The 13,818-nt window shown below is 35.4% G+C and overlaps 1 protein-coding gene across 1 annotated transcript; it reads right to left on the reverse strand.

The window, feature by feature from the left end:
- Positions 1-551: 551 nt before the first annotated feature.
- Positions 552-12,101, reverse strand: LOC135684114 (tumor susceptibility gene 101 protein). The gene is made up of 9 exons (XM_065199559.2): positions 11,785-12,101; positions 8,762-8,846; positions 7,721-7,786; positions 6,432-6,595; positions 4,951-5,556; positions 3,495-3,587; positions 2,846-2,982; positions 1,798-1,900; positions 552-1,022 (listed from the first exon to the last, which is right to left on the reverse strand). The coding sequence occupies exons 1-9, from the start codon at positions 11,827-11,829 to the stop codon at positions 927-929; spliced, it is 1,395 nt and encodes a 464-aa protein (XP_065055631.2). The 5' UTR covers positions 11,830-12,101; the 3' UTR covers positions 552-926.
- Between the last annotated feature and the right edge of the window lie 1,717 nt (positions 12,102-13,818).

Genomic DNA, 13,818 nt, shown 5'->3' on the forward strand with positions numbered 1-13,818 from the left:
TGTGCGATACGCAAGCTGGTATATTTACGGATCATTATGGGTAGACTGTTCAATGCTCGAGTTATCCACTGTCTATTGTATCAACGACCATGGCAAAGATTACGCACATGCCCCTTCCTTTGCCTTCCTAAACGGGCTATAGAATAATGATTGATTTCTTATCATGTGCACAAAAACATAGTTTTCCCAAGGATCATCGGAAACTTTCTTTATAGCTTTAACGTATAAAGATGAGTTTAATAAGCAATATTCACAAATCTGAAAATTTCAGAGCTGAATTTCAGCTGGTCCCCAAGCAGGCACCACTGACCCATTGAATCTTAAAAAAATACCTTTTAAATAAAAACTTTAAAAGAGAGCCATTGATCCTGCATTTTTGATGTGCATATCTATTAAAAAGACATTCCGACTCTTGTGGGTGCTTTTTGCTAGGAATTACTATTCAGCTTAATTTCCATCAGATCATCACATTCATGAAATCTCCATTTCCATTGATTTCACTGCTACAATGGTATCAAAAACAAAAGAAGAAAAAGAGACAAGAGCCCCAATACTGGAGATTTTATGGTTATCATCAATAGATAGCAACTATACATATCACACTTACTCAGAAAGATTTCAATCACAAAAGAATATGCAACAGAATAATTTATGCGGGAGGCTTATATTTATTGTTTTGTAAAACTTAGTAATAAAAACAATGTCAGGAATTGCAAATTAAAAATTACTATAAACGTCACCAAAATACGAGCTGCTAATGCTAACAGACAGTAAATTCATGATAACATCACGATTTTTCCCAAGTATTGAATTTTATTGAGTCACTTGCTAAGGAAGACTTAATTCATCAAACGATGAATAATATATCTTTCGAAATTCAGCTTTTTTCCTTCAAAACCGAATGGCATCAGGGATGGATTTTCAAATCAGGTTATGGTTAACTCCTTCAGCCCTGCAGTTTTTCTTGCTTTCTTTAACTGTGCCCGTAAGAAGAACTGCTTCCTTGACAAAGAGCGGACGTTCTGTTGGGGGAAAAGTGACTTATATGTAATGTAGAAACGAATTATATGTTCAATAAAATTTCACAAAAAAGGGTGAACAATAAATACAACTTTGAAATAAAAGATATTGCTAATTTTAAAAAATAGCTTTGAAGTAAACCATATTCTTCATTCATCAAAATTTGACAATTTTGAAGATAGCACGGAAAAGCATAAACAGAGCACTCTAAATTACTTTTTGTCTTACATTCCTCAAGTCATCGCAAGGGACAACTAAATGTAACTACACGAATAGCTAGAGCAGTTTTAACAGTTGCCTAATTATACAACATACTAAAAGCTTTTTCGTCTGACACTCCTCAGAGCATAAAACGTCAGAATAAGGGTCCGGAAGAACACGATGAAAAATATATACCCAGTTGTGGATCAAAATAGACCAATCAGAAAAACGCAAGCACAAGACCGGTATAGTTGACCAATCAGTGCCGCGAGCCTAAAGAAAAATTACCACTTGAGTCCAAGAGAGAAAACGAACTCCTTCTGTCTACACAATGTCAGACGAAAAAGCTTTTAGTATGTTGTATAATGTTTGCTTTTTTCAAAGCCATTTTCAAATTCTGTACCGCAAATAAACTGTTCACAATTTAGAACTGTCCTTTTCTATACTCTAAAAGCGTGTACAGCTCTCTCTATATGGCATCTAGCAATTTATGACAGACCCGTAAACAGTACCTTCTGTTGAAAACGCCTATGAATATCATCTAGAATCGTATAATTTTTTTATTTCATGTCATACCTTCAAAAATACTTCAAGATCAATAATTTCCCTTCGCAAAGCTTCACCAAGATAATAAATAGCATCCTCCACGGCGTTTTCTTCTGCAAATGTTTGCAAAATTCTGAAAACGAAAATGTTATTGATTACAAGTTTGAAGTTTGAACTTTTAAACAGGTTTGAAGTTAACAGGCTGTAAAATTCATGTCAAGAAATTAAAAATGCTTGTCATGACAGTTCCATCTTTATTTTAGTCCAGTTGAAGCTAGTCTTAAATTGCTTCCCCATCATCATCTTCAAAACAATGCAAGGAACAAATAAGTGTCCTAAAATGAACGTAGCTAAATCATTCACTATGTGTTTTCTTTACCACCGATTTATTACAAGAAAATAGGACAGCAATTTTACAGGATACCTCTTTCAGCTTTTTGGCTAATAAGGACATCACAAAGAGCAATAAAAGCTCTAATTCACTAATCAAGTAGCTCCGAGGAAGTCCTGTATGCAATAGTTTTTCAATAGAGTTCTTAAGTGTGACGTCATTAAAAATCTATTTTGAAATTTTCAAAATTGAACACATTACCTAAAATAAGACTATGAAAAACTCCATGTCAAAAAGCTGATGAAATAATGTAATTAAATAATATGAAGTTGGCTACCAGTTTTTTTTGTTCTTCAAGTAATGAATGAGATCAAATTATAGAGGAGTGAAAGGGACAGCCTGTGCTAATGCTGCCATATCTCAGCCAATTCGTAAAACGTTTACCTAATTCTGCATATCAATAGGTATTTTATAATGCTCTTTCAGATTATGGGATCAGATTCAAAACGTCTTGAAATATATATATGTAACGTCATTACTTGAGAGCCCGTATGTCGTCTGTTGTCCAATTATGTGCCTCGAATAGTTGCTTGTTCCTTTTGCTTATCTAATTAGCTGCAAGTATTCGTTGTGAATACTTGGCATTCTGCTACTGTCGTCTTTCATTCTTTGCAGAAACAAGGTAATCACTTTTTCAGCTGTTACTAAGCATTTAAAAACTAGCTTTTGAAGCTAGCCGTTACTTACTGATTATACAGAGGGGCAGTCGTCACAACGACCTCATCGATATTGAAATTTGAAGTATCATGCTCAACTTTTTGGACCAACTCTGTCAATTCTTTGTTCTTTCTTTCCAACAATTCCACGTTGTTTGAAGCAACATTCTTGTTTAGATAAGAAGAAAAAGCAATATAGAGAAAAATAAGAATGTATTCGCGAATTGTGTGGAGGTTTATAGATGATGATAGCAATAGGGATCGTGCTAGCAATAACTTATAGAACATAATGGCTAGCCTTTATTGCAATTCATTGGTTGAGAAAGACATATTGTATCTAACCGGGGATGAGAGAAGTTCATCTTGAATCATACAAGAAAGAAATTAGTTCGTAAAACCTCAGTCTTATAAAACTCGAGTCAGTCTTGCTGTGAGTAACCAACAAGGGCCAAAGCATGACTTTTATTTTCAATCGATATATTTCTTAATAAACAGTTTTAGGGCGACGTAGTAGTCCAACTTACATCTGCAATCACCAGCCTGCGATTACAAAATACCCTTCATTTCAATTATTTTAATAAAAGCCAGTAAGATCTAAAAATATTATAAGAATAGCAGAAAATACGATTGTCATCGAAGTTTGGGATCAACGTTTTTCGATAAATACGTCTTGTACATACCTCTTCTTGGTTCAGTTTATCAATTATTTTCGCTAGTTTTTGTTTCCGTTCTTGTAATTCATTATTTGTATTAGTCAGATCATCCAGCTCTCGCTACAAATAAAAAAACGATTATGAGCTTGTTCTTCTATAATTTTTTTCAATTTAGTGAAAGAATAGCATTCATCATTCAGTTAAAATATACCTGCCATTAAGAAAACCATGTCTTTTTTGACAATCATCATGTTTAATAGAGAGATAATTCTTCTCATTAGTTTAAAACGTGTTTTAAAGAGAAGACGAATATCAAGACAACAGCGCTCTGACTGAATGTTTTCACACAACTTTCTATTAGGAACTAGAATTCGTCACATAGTTTTATGGGATAGTAATGGGTTACTATGAGGACATTAACATGCCAGTAAATGGGGTAAAACTTTTTATCTTAAAACTTTCTCGATAGAATTTTGTCATCGACTGTCTTTTTAGAATGAATAAAAAGGCTGCAGCCTACTTCACGAAATTGATTAAGTAAGGCTGGAGTTCTAGTTCGGCCTAAAGGCTTTGTAAAAGTAGATTAGATCATGGACACACATGCTGTGCAAAAGGTATATAAGACATGTTGGCTTCTTAACATGAATTACGTGATGCAAAAATACATTTTAGAATTGTCTTTCTTTAGCATGAAATTATACTTCGCTTTCTCTTTTTACTGTATCATTATGTCAGTTTCATTGCTTAGAAACCTTTTGACTTTTGATGTATAAATCGTAAAGTAGAGTTCGATCAGCTTCTAGGTTTGCATTTTGAGCCCCCACTGTCCCTATCAGAAGCCATTTTGTAGTAATGATCAAATGATGCTAATGATGATTGACAAGACTAATGACGCTGAAAATTATGACCATGATGGTGAATTGTAACTACCTCTCCTAAAATTTATTGGAACGGCCGGCACCACAGTCTGTATTTTGGTTTAAGCGATATAACAAGCAGGGGCGGACACTTGAACAAATATTGGGGGGGCAAGCCTATTGTTTTAATAAGATGACGTCACATTTCCCATTGTTTTAGAACAAAAGACCATTGTCCTCTAAAGTATTGGGGGTGGGCGGTCGCTTGGGGGTGATAACAAGCACTCATTTCTTCCGATACCTGCAGAATAATGATGGTTGCAAAGCAAATGCAACGATATCTTATGACTCATCTGCCCAGCAACATCACGCAAACCGTAAAGTAAAAGATCTTGAAGCTAGAGTGGTGATTACCGGTGAAAGAATCTTTGTAAAATACCTAAAAGATTTAAATAGAGCCTAAAAAGATTTGAGATGGAGTACAAATCTGTCCAAATTGATGTGGTAAAAATCAGAATCTGTCCATTGAACTGTCTCTTCAAGAAGTTTGCGATAAAAACTTCCATAACGCTCAATTTCGATTTACTAAAACGGTATAAAGCACAGAAGGCAATTTCAGTGCCTACCTTGGCTTGTTCAAAAACTTCTTTTACACGCTTTGACAATTTATCTTCAACGGAGGATAGTACAGACATCTTTAGGACATTTGGATCAATAACACTGTCCTGCCTGCTAGGCCCACTTCTCTGCTGAAATGTCTGATTACCACCGTCACTGACTACTGGCGATTGGCTGGTGGTCGGGGCACCATGAAAGTAATTTGAACTTCTCGGCTGTTGCGGGGGCTGGTGCATTGAGGGGGGTTGGGAATTGTAGGTCTGGTAGCTTGAAGTTGGTAAAGAATCGCTGGCTGGGTACGGGGGCAAACCCGATGTCGATGTTGGGTACGGTGCTCCACTTTGGCTTGAATTTGAATAAGGCATGGCGCTGGTTGGTGGGTAGTACCCACCCGGCTGAGAACCATGAGGCGGCATTGATGGCATCCCGCTATGCTGTGAAGTTGGGTACGGGGTTGACTGCTGCATCCCAGGATAAGGAGGCTGTTGCCCTCTTGCATTTATCTGTGGTGGGGGTGGTCTGTTTGGTGGCATACTGCCTCGTGAATACAATGGTGGGTCATCTCCAAACGTAAGACATAGGATCTGAATCAGTTCGTATAGGTCAGAGCCAGGCTGTGCAAATAAAGTGCAACGAAAATAAACAATAGAAGATATAGGAGGCTTTGAAAACCAGAGTTAAATACCAGAATCAAAGAATTATTTGTTTGGTTTAATACTTTTGATCAAGGAATAAACAAATTGAATGATTATATTCTATGTAACATAAAAGGATACTTTTAAAAAGCAAATTAATAGAAATTTACATTTTCTTTCTCTTTGTAACAGGAAAGCTTCTCAATTTCAAAATATGATGACAATAATTCAAGTTTTATACATAAGCTAGCGAAAACTGACATTTTCAAATGCACGACGAATCCAAGATCATTAACACGACAGCAGTCTTCTATAATTGTGCAAACCCAGATTGTGCCAAAAACTAAAACTGCAACATGTCTTGGATTATTGGTAAAGCCCGATCGTTGTTCCATCTAGCAGCTTGGGGATCTATGTACATAAGCACGAAAAGACCGCTATTGTGTAGACAAAAGGAGTTTGTCTTCACCTTAGGTCTCCATTGGTAACATTCTTAAAAGGCAAGCGGCACTGATTGGGTAACCTCAATCGCGTTTCTGATTGGCCTTTCTGATTGGTGTATGTATTTCGAAGCGTAGTGTTTTGATGTATGTTCTGACGTAAGTATCCTTCTAACCGGTATAGTTGACCAATCAGTGACGGAACATATTCTGACGTTTTATACTCTGAAGAGTGTCAGACGAAAAGCTTAAGTATGTTCTAAAATGTTTGCTTTTTTCAAAGCCATTTGCAATCCGTTAACTATTTTCCGTCCCTGTTTTACGATTTCTTCCAACTTTTTTTAAATTACAAGCACAATATCTGAATTATCATTTACTAAGACAAGCAAATAGAAATAACATTAGAAGACTTACGCTCCGCCAGTCCGTTAAATATGGTAAATAAACCCTTCCTTGTTGGTCAACATGCCTTCCAGGTTTAATAACCATGCTGCTTGTGGGGTTAACAAACACAACCGGCGGTTTAAATGGATGTGCTTCTAGGATCCATAATTTTAATGGAATGTTGTACACATTTCCTATTCAAAACAGAAAGCAAATATGAAATATCAAGAATGTTTAAAGGTGTAAAATGAAATACCACTGCAGGCGTAACGAGAAGCAATATTTCTAAAATTAATTATCAAAGAATTACCACCGTAGTTTACAGCTAGGCTTTTGTGCATATGCATATTCACATTTTCAAAAATAGTTAAACAAGTTGAAATATAAGAGTCTGCTGAAACAACGCTGTCATGTTTCGAGCTGAAAGAGATTCTTGTCTTTTCAGACAATGCTTTGAGCTGAAAAAAAGATCCTTGCCTTTTCAAGCAAAGTGTTGCTAGTTTTGTTTATCATTAGCATCGACAAACCTCTCAGACAAGGGCAGAGATTTCGTGCTTAGGGAAATATCTAGACAGATAAAAGTTGAAACTGGTTTCGGGCAAATTTTTTGGCTTCAGAATTTTCGAGTATTTTAGGCTACAAAATGTTTATTCAGGCACTTTGTCAAACAGTGTCTTTATTTTTCAGGGATTCATACTGAAAATACATACTGAAAATAGGCCTATTTTGTGCCAACTTTTGTAGTCCTCTTGACTCTAAAACTGATACCTCTGAGAATTGGACAAGCTTCTGACAAATTTTCAGTACCTATTATGATGTTAAATCCAGTTCCTTAGCCTTCTCAGATATAAAAAAATCTTCAAATCATTTCTAGGTCCTAAAAATTTCGTTTGAAACAACATAATGACAAACAAAGCTTGTAACCAATTGTAAAATAAGAGTTTAAATAGCTGGGAGAAAAATCTCATTCTGGCTTTCTTACAAAAAATACAACAGAAAAACCCTTTGTATCAATTAAAAAAAAACAAGCAAGGTGAAACTGTATTTTGGTGGTTATTTTGGACAATACCAATAGTAAGGTTGATGCTATTCAAAAATATCTTGGGAAAATATTGAAAGTAAATAAAGTAGAACAGGAGATGGTGATTCTACTTGTAATATTGTAAAGTTTGGTTACATGGACTCACAGAATATGGAAAACAACAACACATCACAAATTAAATCAGATAGCTTCAAAGAGATATAAGCTAACCATGTAAAATTCAGTAGAATACCAGTCTGAAAAACTTCAGAGATGAAAATACAATTATATCAATTACCTTTATATCTGACTGGAATTGTCCCATTGCAGCATATGAGATCACTTACTCTTACACTGCCATATTCTGAAAAGAAACTAAGGCTATCAACAACAATACAGATGGAGATACCAAATTCAGCCCAGTTTCATGCTTTAAACTGCACAACCATATATAAACAAACATGATTGAAACATAATGAACAAAAGTTTAGACAAATGAAACATAAAGCTGATAGAAAAAATGAATAAAAATACAAAAACAATGGAATAACTTGAAGGAAGCTCATCTCCTTAGCCATTGGCTGATGATATTGGTATGAACAAAGATATGTTGGACTGTTAAACAATTGCTTCTGATTTACTACAATCAACATTCATCAAAGACAAGTTGGAATTTTATCCAAGTAAAGAGGATTAGAGATTTTATATTCAAGTATTAACTCAAACAAAGTTTTATTTTACCAAGGCACAAAAGGGGCCAGGCTGCCTTTAGAAGAGTCCACCAAAACATCAGGGTTGTAAGTTGAAATTTCAAAAATTGACGGAAAGGGACAACAACACATGGAAATCTAAAGTTTTGGGCAGCAATGATCCCATAAAAGGAACCACAGTCAAATCAATGGAAGCTCTCTTGATTCTGAGTAATTATGTGATTAATGGTAAAACGTCTCTTCCAATAAAATATCAGATATTCATTCAATATATGTTAGTAATGCTAAATAAAATGGACCAGCTCAGTCAGAAGGAGAGTTTTCGCAGCCAACAACCTTTGTACCTGCAACCCTGGAAAAGTTTTGCTTAAATTTTGAGATCTTTGCCTTAGAAGGTGGTCAAATTTTCAAACCTTTAGTATACAAAATTTTAATTGACAAGTTGTGGTGTCAGTTTAATGTTACAATGTAAATGGAGCTAAATAAAACAGTATTACATATTTGGGCCAAACTTACAAGTTCAACTTTAATTTTTATGTCATAAATCATTATTTCAAGAAGATTCCTGAATTTCTCTTATATACAATGAAAGAAAAATTTAGACTTTAAAGAGACTGTAAAACACTCACCAAACCTCTCTACTTTGGGAGTTAAATCATTAAAAGATTTGAGTGCCCTTGAAATGTCCTCGATTGCAGCTTGTTTATAAGGGTACTGTAAATACATTAAAGCGCAATAAACAAATGGAAAAAGGCAAGAAAACGATGCGGAAAAAAGTACCTGAAAAGGATTTTGATATGTTTACATTTGCTAAACAGGTCACAAAGTCTAAATGACACAAGTGATTTGAAGACCATGCATCTCATCATAGATGAGTTCTTCAATAAAATTCCAACCAGAATTTAAACTTGAAGTGTCAAAATATCTAAGTCAGAAAAAAATATAATTGCCAAACAGTAACAGTAGCTGAAAAAAAAGAAATTACTGTTAGACAACAAAAAAACAGCATGGGTTGAGCAACGTCTTTCAAAGATCTTTTTCAAGGGCTTTGAGTGGTCACAAGCTATAGTTTGCATCATAAAGGAAAGATTCATTGGGACATCAACATTTGGACATAAATTCATTCTTATAAACAATTTTGGCACACCCATTTACTGTGTAATTTTATCAAAAAAGGGTCTTAGTTTCACAAAGAGTCTGTCTCTGTCTTTAGACTGGCACCATAGAAAAAACCTTGGGAAATACCCAGCAAAACCTTTTTGCTCACTTTAAGGATGTCTTTACTAAATATTTTTCACTTTTCCTTCCTTTAATATCCATACTGACATTGGCATTGAAAGAACGCTGAAAAGATCGCAGTGGTAGACAGGGGAACAGAGGTGGGCGCTTAGTCAAATACAGGGGAGGGGGGCAAGCCTATTGTTTTGATCCATTTTGGGACTGCATTTGTCCAACAGGCCATTGCCCACATTGCAACCATTAATAAAAATTGCTTGGATATTGTAATGAATGATGCATCATAATAGTTGATTTCATTAACCTCAAAAATGTTAAATTTCATTTGTGTGCATTATCTTGATAGAATTTCTGAGATTATAATCCCTCTTTAGAACACTGGTAAACTTATTGTTAAAATATCTTGTTTTCATCAAATTTCTTCTTAAATTTTGGATAAGTTTTCTGGTTTATCAGAACCATTTCAAACAGTGACACAGCACATTTAACAGGCTATCAGGTCTTCAAAAAATTGTAATGTCTACATTTTATGGATTACACACCATTGCATGCATTAACTTTTCAAATGTTTCTTCAATATCTGAAAATTACATCCAGTCGCGGAAATTCAGGCTTTCATTTGGGGGGACCCAGGCCTACGATTTTCCGACAAGATAATATCATAAACCATGTCTAATTTTAAAGAAACTACACATTTTGATAAAAATAGTTGATTTTTTGACGCGATTTTCAGAAATCTTTGCTGACAACACCATAATAAAGTAGCAAAAACAATCCATTTATGATTTTGGATATCAAGATCAATATCCCAAGAGGTAGACAGATAAAACTTTTGACAAGTTGTATATCCATTTTATGCATTTGCATCTTGTTTTCGTCAGTGAGAAATACATTTGAAAATAAGTTCTATTGAGAAGAATCCCATGGAAATTTTGGCTAATCTTTACAGAATTGAAATTAAATATACAATTCACAAGCAGTTTTGATATTTAACATATATTGTTTGATTGATTATTTAGTACTGGCTAATATATTATCAGCTATGTTGTGTTCAAATTTTGGTTATAGAGGCCCCTGGGGTAAAAAGGGAAAATGCAGATCACCTGGGAGCATAGTGAGCAGAAAATTTGGCAATTATGCCCCTCAGATTAGCTTAAAATTCCTTTTCAGAATGATTTCTTGGAGTAATTTCGACATGATAAAAGGTTGTCAATTATCCAATGAAAGCCCAAATTTTCTGATGACATTGCTGATTGGGGGGGGGGGGGGGGGGTCCAGCTCCATCAAATCCCCATAATTTCTGCCACTAATTACATCTTTAGCTTTATGAACCATTCTGTAATTAAAACCAAATAGCATGTACAGCTATGTCTATACTGCATTGAGAACTTTAAATAACAGACGGGTAAACAGTTTTTGTAAACCTTTATGTTCTCAATGGATTAAAATCTTTATGTTTTCAATGGAGTTATTAACTCTATGTAACATCAGATTCTCTAAAAGTTCTTGAGGGGGAGCTTCTTGTGGTAACAATAATATAGCAGACAATCATAAAGATATGAGGATGGTCCAGTGCCTAGAATCACAGACTACAGTTACATGGGTCTGTGGTTCCAGCCCCTGACATTACCAAGCCTTCACCCAGAGTGAGGGAAGTCATGGGCTCTCTGATATTTCAGGCATAGGTGTGGTCACATAGAGTGGAAGGACCAGGACACTGCCCAATAAGCATGGCTTTTCAGTTCTCTATAAACTACCTTCAGATGTTAGGTAGAAACAAATACAAATGCCACTGGCACTAGCAGAACTAGATAAAATATTTTCTCTGTCAGGATATAATATATTCCTTAAAAATGTGCCTGCCTTTGAATTCTTTAGCAAAGCTTTAGCAAATCATTCTTATTAAAATGTGCCAGCCAGAGAACAGACCTGAAGGATGAAATAAGTTTCCACTTAAAATATATATCCTTTCATCAAAGAGTTGCCAGGCAGGGTCACTGTCATTTCAGCATACGTGACAATTATCAAAATGAATCTTTAAATGTATCAAGTAAAAATAAATAATACATCTCCCATGACGTCATTGATTTCTTTAACTACCCAGCAGTCTAAAATTTAAAATTCTATGGCTTAGAATGAATCGTTCTTGTCAATGCACCTTCACAACTGTAAAATTTCTTCAAATCGCTTGCTGCTTTACATGTTGTCATTCAGATATAATTTCTAAACTTCAAGGTATCTCTTCGATACTGCTTGATAGAGTCAAGACACCCACTCCTTGAGTGTGACCTAACACAACACAACACGAGTGCACAATTTATCTTGGAGAAACAAGCTTAATAAAGATACAAGATCAACAAAGACTTAGAAAATAGCCTTTTTCTTGCAGCCATAAAAATTAAAGTATGTCTCTAACCTTCCTTTTGTCCATTTTATCTTTCAGCCAACTGTCCCAGCTCATCTTGGAAGTTTTTCCTTGATCGAACTTGGTTGATAAGGCCTAAATTACAATTCTCTTCTTCCGCCCTTACCAAACAAAATAACGCCGATTTTAAAAGAGCGAGATTAAATCAATTTTTTTGACAATCTTCTTAACAAGCAAAATTCAGCTTCTTCGACACACTAGTTAAATCAGAACCCTACTCCAGTTTTCCGAACGTTGATCTCTGTACAAAAATAATATTATTTCGCTGAGTTGCAAAACCGTCCATCCCCTGCGCATGCCCAGTAGCGAGTGCTTCAGAGATCTTCAAAGTTCTTGAAATTCCCGGACAAATTTCTAGAAACCCTGCGCTCGATGGGGGACTATTTAAGGTTTACAGCCTCAATGCCTCAAGATAAAATAAAAAATACAAGACTGCTAAAACAGCTTTCGAATGAGTATCAACTTGAGCAACTTACTAAGTGCCGCTGTAAGATATAAAGGATTAACAAAGTGTCGCTGTAAGAGCTACTACAAAGGAACACAATACCAGTAAGGCGCTTATAGACCAATTCTCGATAAATAAACCGAAGTACACAGGGGCGGATCCAGAGCGAATTAAGGAGGGACAGTTGGTAGTGGGGGCGTTGAAAATTTTTCAAAAATTGGTTACGAGAGTACGCTGTATACAACAATTCCAGATACCTTTTTAGAATAAACAACATAACTTTGAGGTAATCCTTGAAGCAAATTAACATTTCGATCTCAGAAACTTTTCCCTTGATTCTCATTCTTCAAAAGGGGCGCTAAATTTCCAAAAAAGGGGCGCCAGACTTGCTTCAACTCGTTGAGGGAGGGGCAACTGCCCCTAGGGTTTTCAAATCTGGCATGGTAGACCATCATGATATGTGCAATTCGTTAAATGAGCGCGTGAAGGATTAGGTCTGAAAAATTCAAGAATTCTTGAGAAACATAAATTTTTAGAAATATTAGGGTAAAGCAAAATTCTTTAAATGAACTGAGAAACATGAATAGGAAGCTCGTGCTTTCTCCATTCTCTGAATCACCAAATTTAATGGTCGATAATTTTCACGATATTTTTGACGATATACGAAGTTTATATGCACCGATAAAAAGATAAGAAATCAACCTGCACCGTGGATTACACAAAAAATAAAAAGGCTTATGGAAGAGAGAGATGGGGCTGAGAAAATCCTTATTGAAATCCCAAGACTCCTCAAATATTACAAACTTTTGCGAAACAAGATGACAAACACTATAAAGTTCTCTATAAGATTGCATTTTCAATCTTTGATGAATGAAAACAAGAAAAATCCAAAAAATATGCGGAGAGCCATAAATAGGTGCCAGAAAAGACCTCTAACACAACAGCAATCCAATTCAGCGATGGTAGTAAACAGTTTCTGATTAAAAAAGGTTGCAATGCTCTTAATTGCCAATTTGATAATGCTGATTCAGACTTGCAAGTAGAATTGAGTTTAAACCTGATAATGACCCTCTTTGATATCTTATCAGTCGTAAGAATCTTCCAATTCAAACATGTAAGTGAAACAACTGGCATTAAATACATCCAAAATCTAAAACCAGGAAAATCTGCTGGTCCTGGCAAAATACCAGCGGCAGTTTTGAGAAGACGCTCCTTATAAATTTTGTCGTGCAAGGTTTGGAAGATCACAACACAACTGGTTCTGTAGAACAGTGAGAGCCATAACAACTTTTCATACAGCTTCTGTGAGGACCTCTCCGAAGACCCCCTTTTAACCATATTACAAGAACTAACTTACCCCCGGGAAGAGGACTTTTAGTTAGTTGGAGAGAGGGACTGTTGGAATCACGTTGAGGAGTTGTAAAGAGTATTTGGTTTTTATAAAGGTTTGCGTTGGAAAACTATGTCGTGTCTTGTGTGTTTATTACTTGAAACTAATTGATTTGCACTCGAACCGGGCCACACTTCTTCTAGTAAAGTTAAATTTTTGTTAAAAGCAAGTAATCAGCTTTGCCATCGCT

Source organism: Rhopilema esculentum, chromosome 17, assembly GCF_057945365.1.
Source record: "Rhopilema esculentum isolate cy_ngs chromosome 17, ASM5794536v1, whole genome shotgun sequence".
NCBI lineage: Eukaryota > Metazoa > Cnidaria > Scyphozoa > Rhizostomeae > Rhizostomatidae > Rhopilema > Rhopilema esculentum.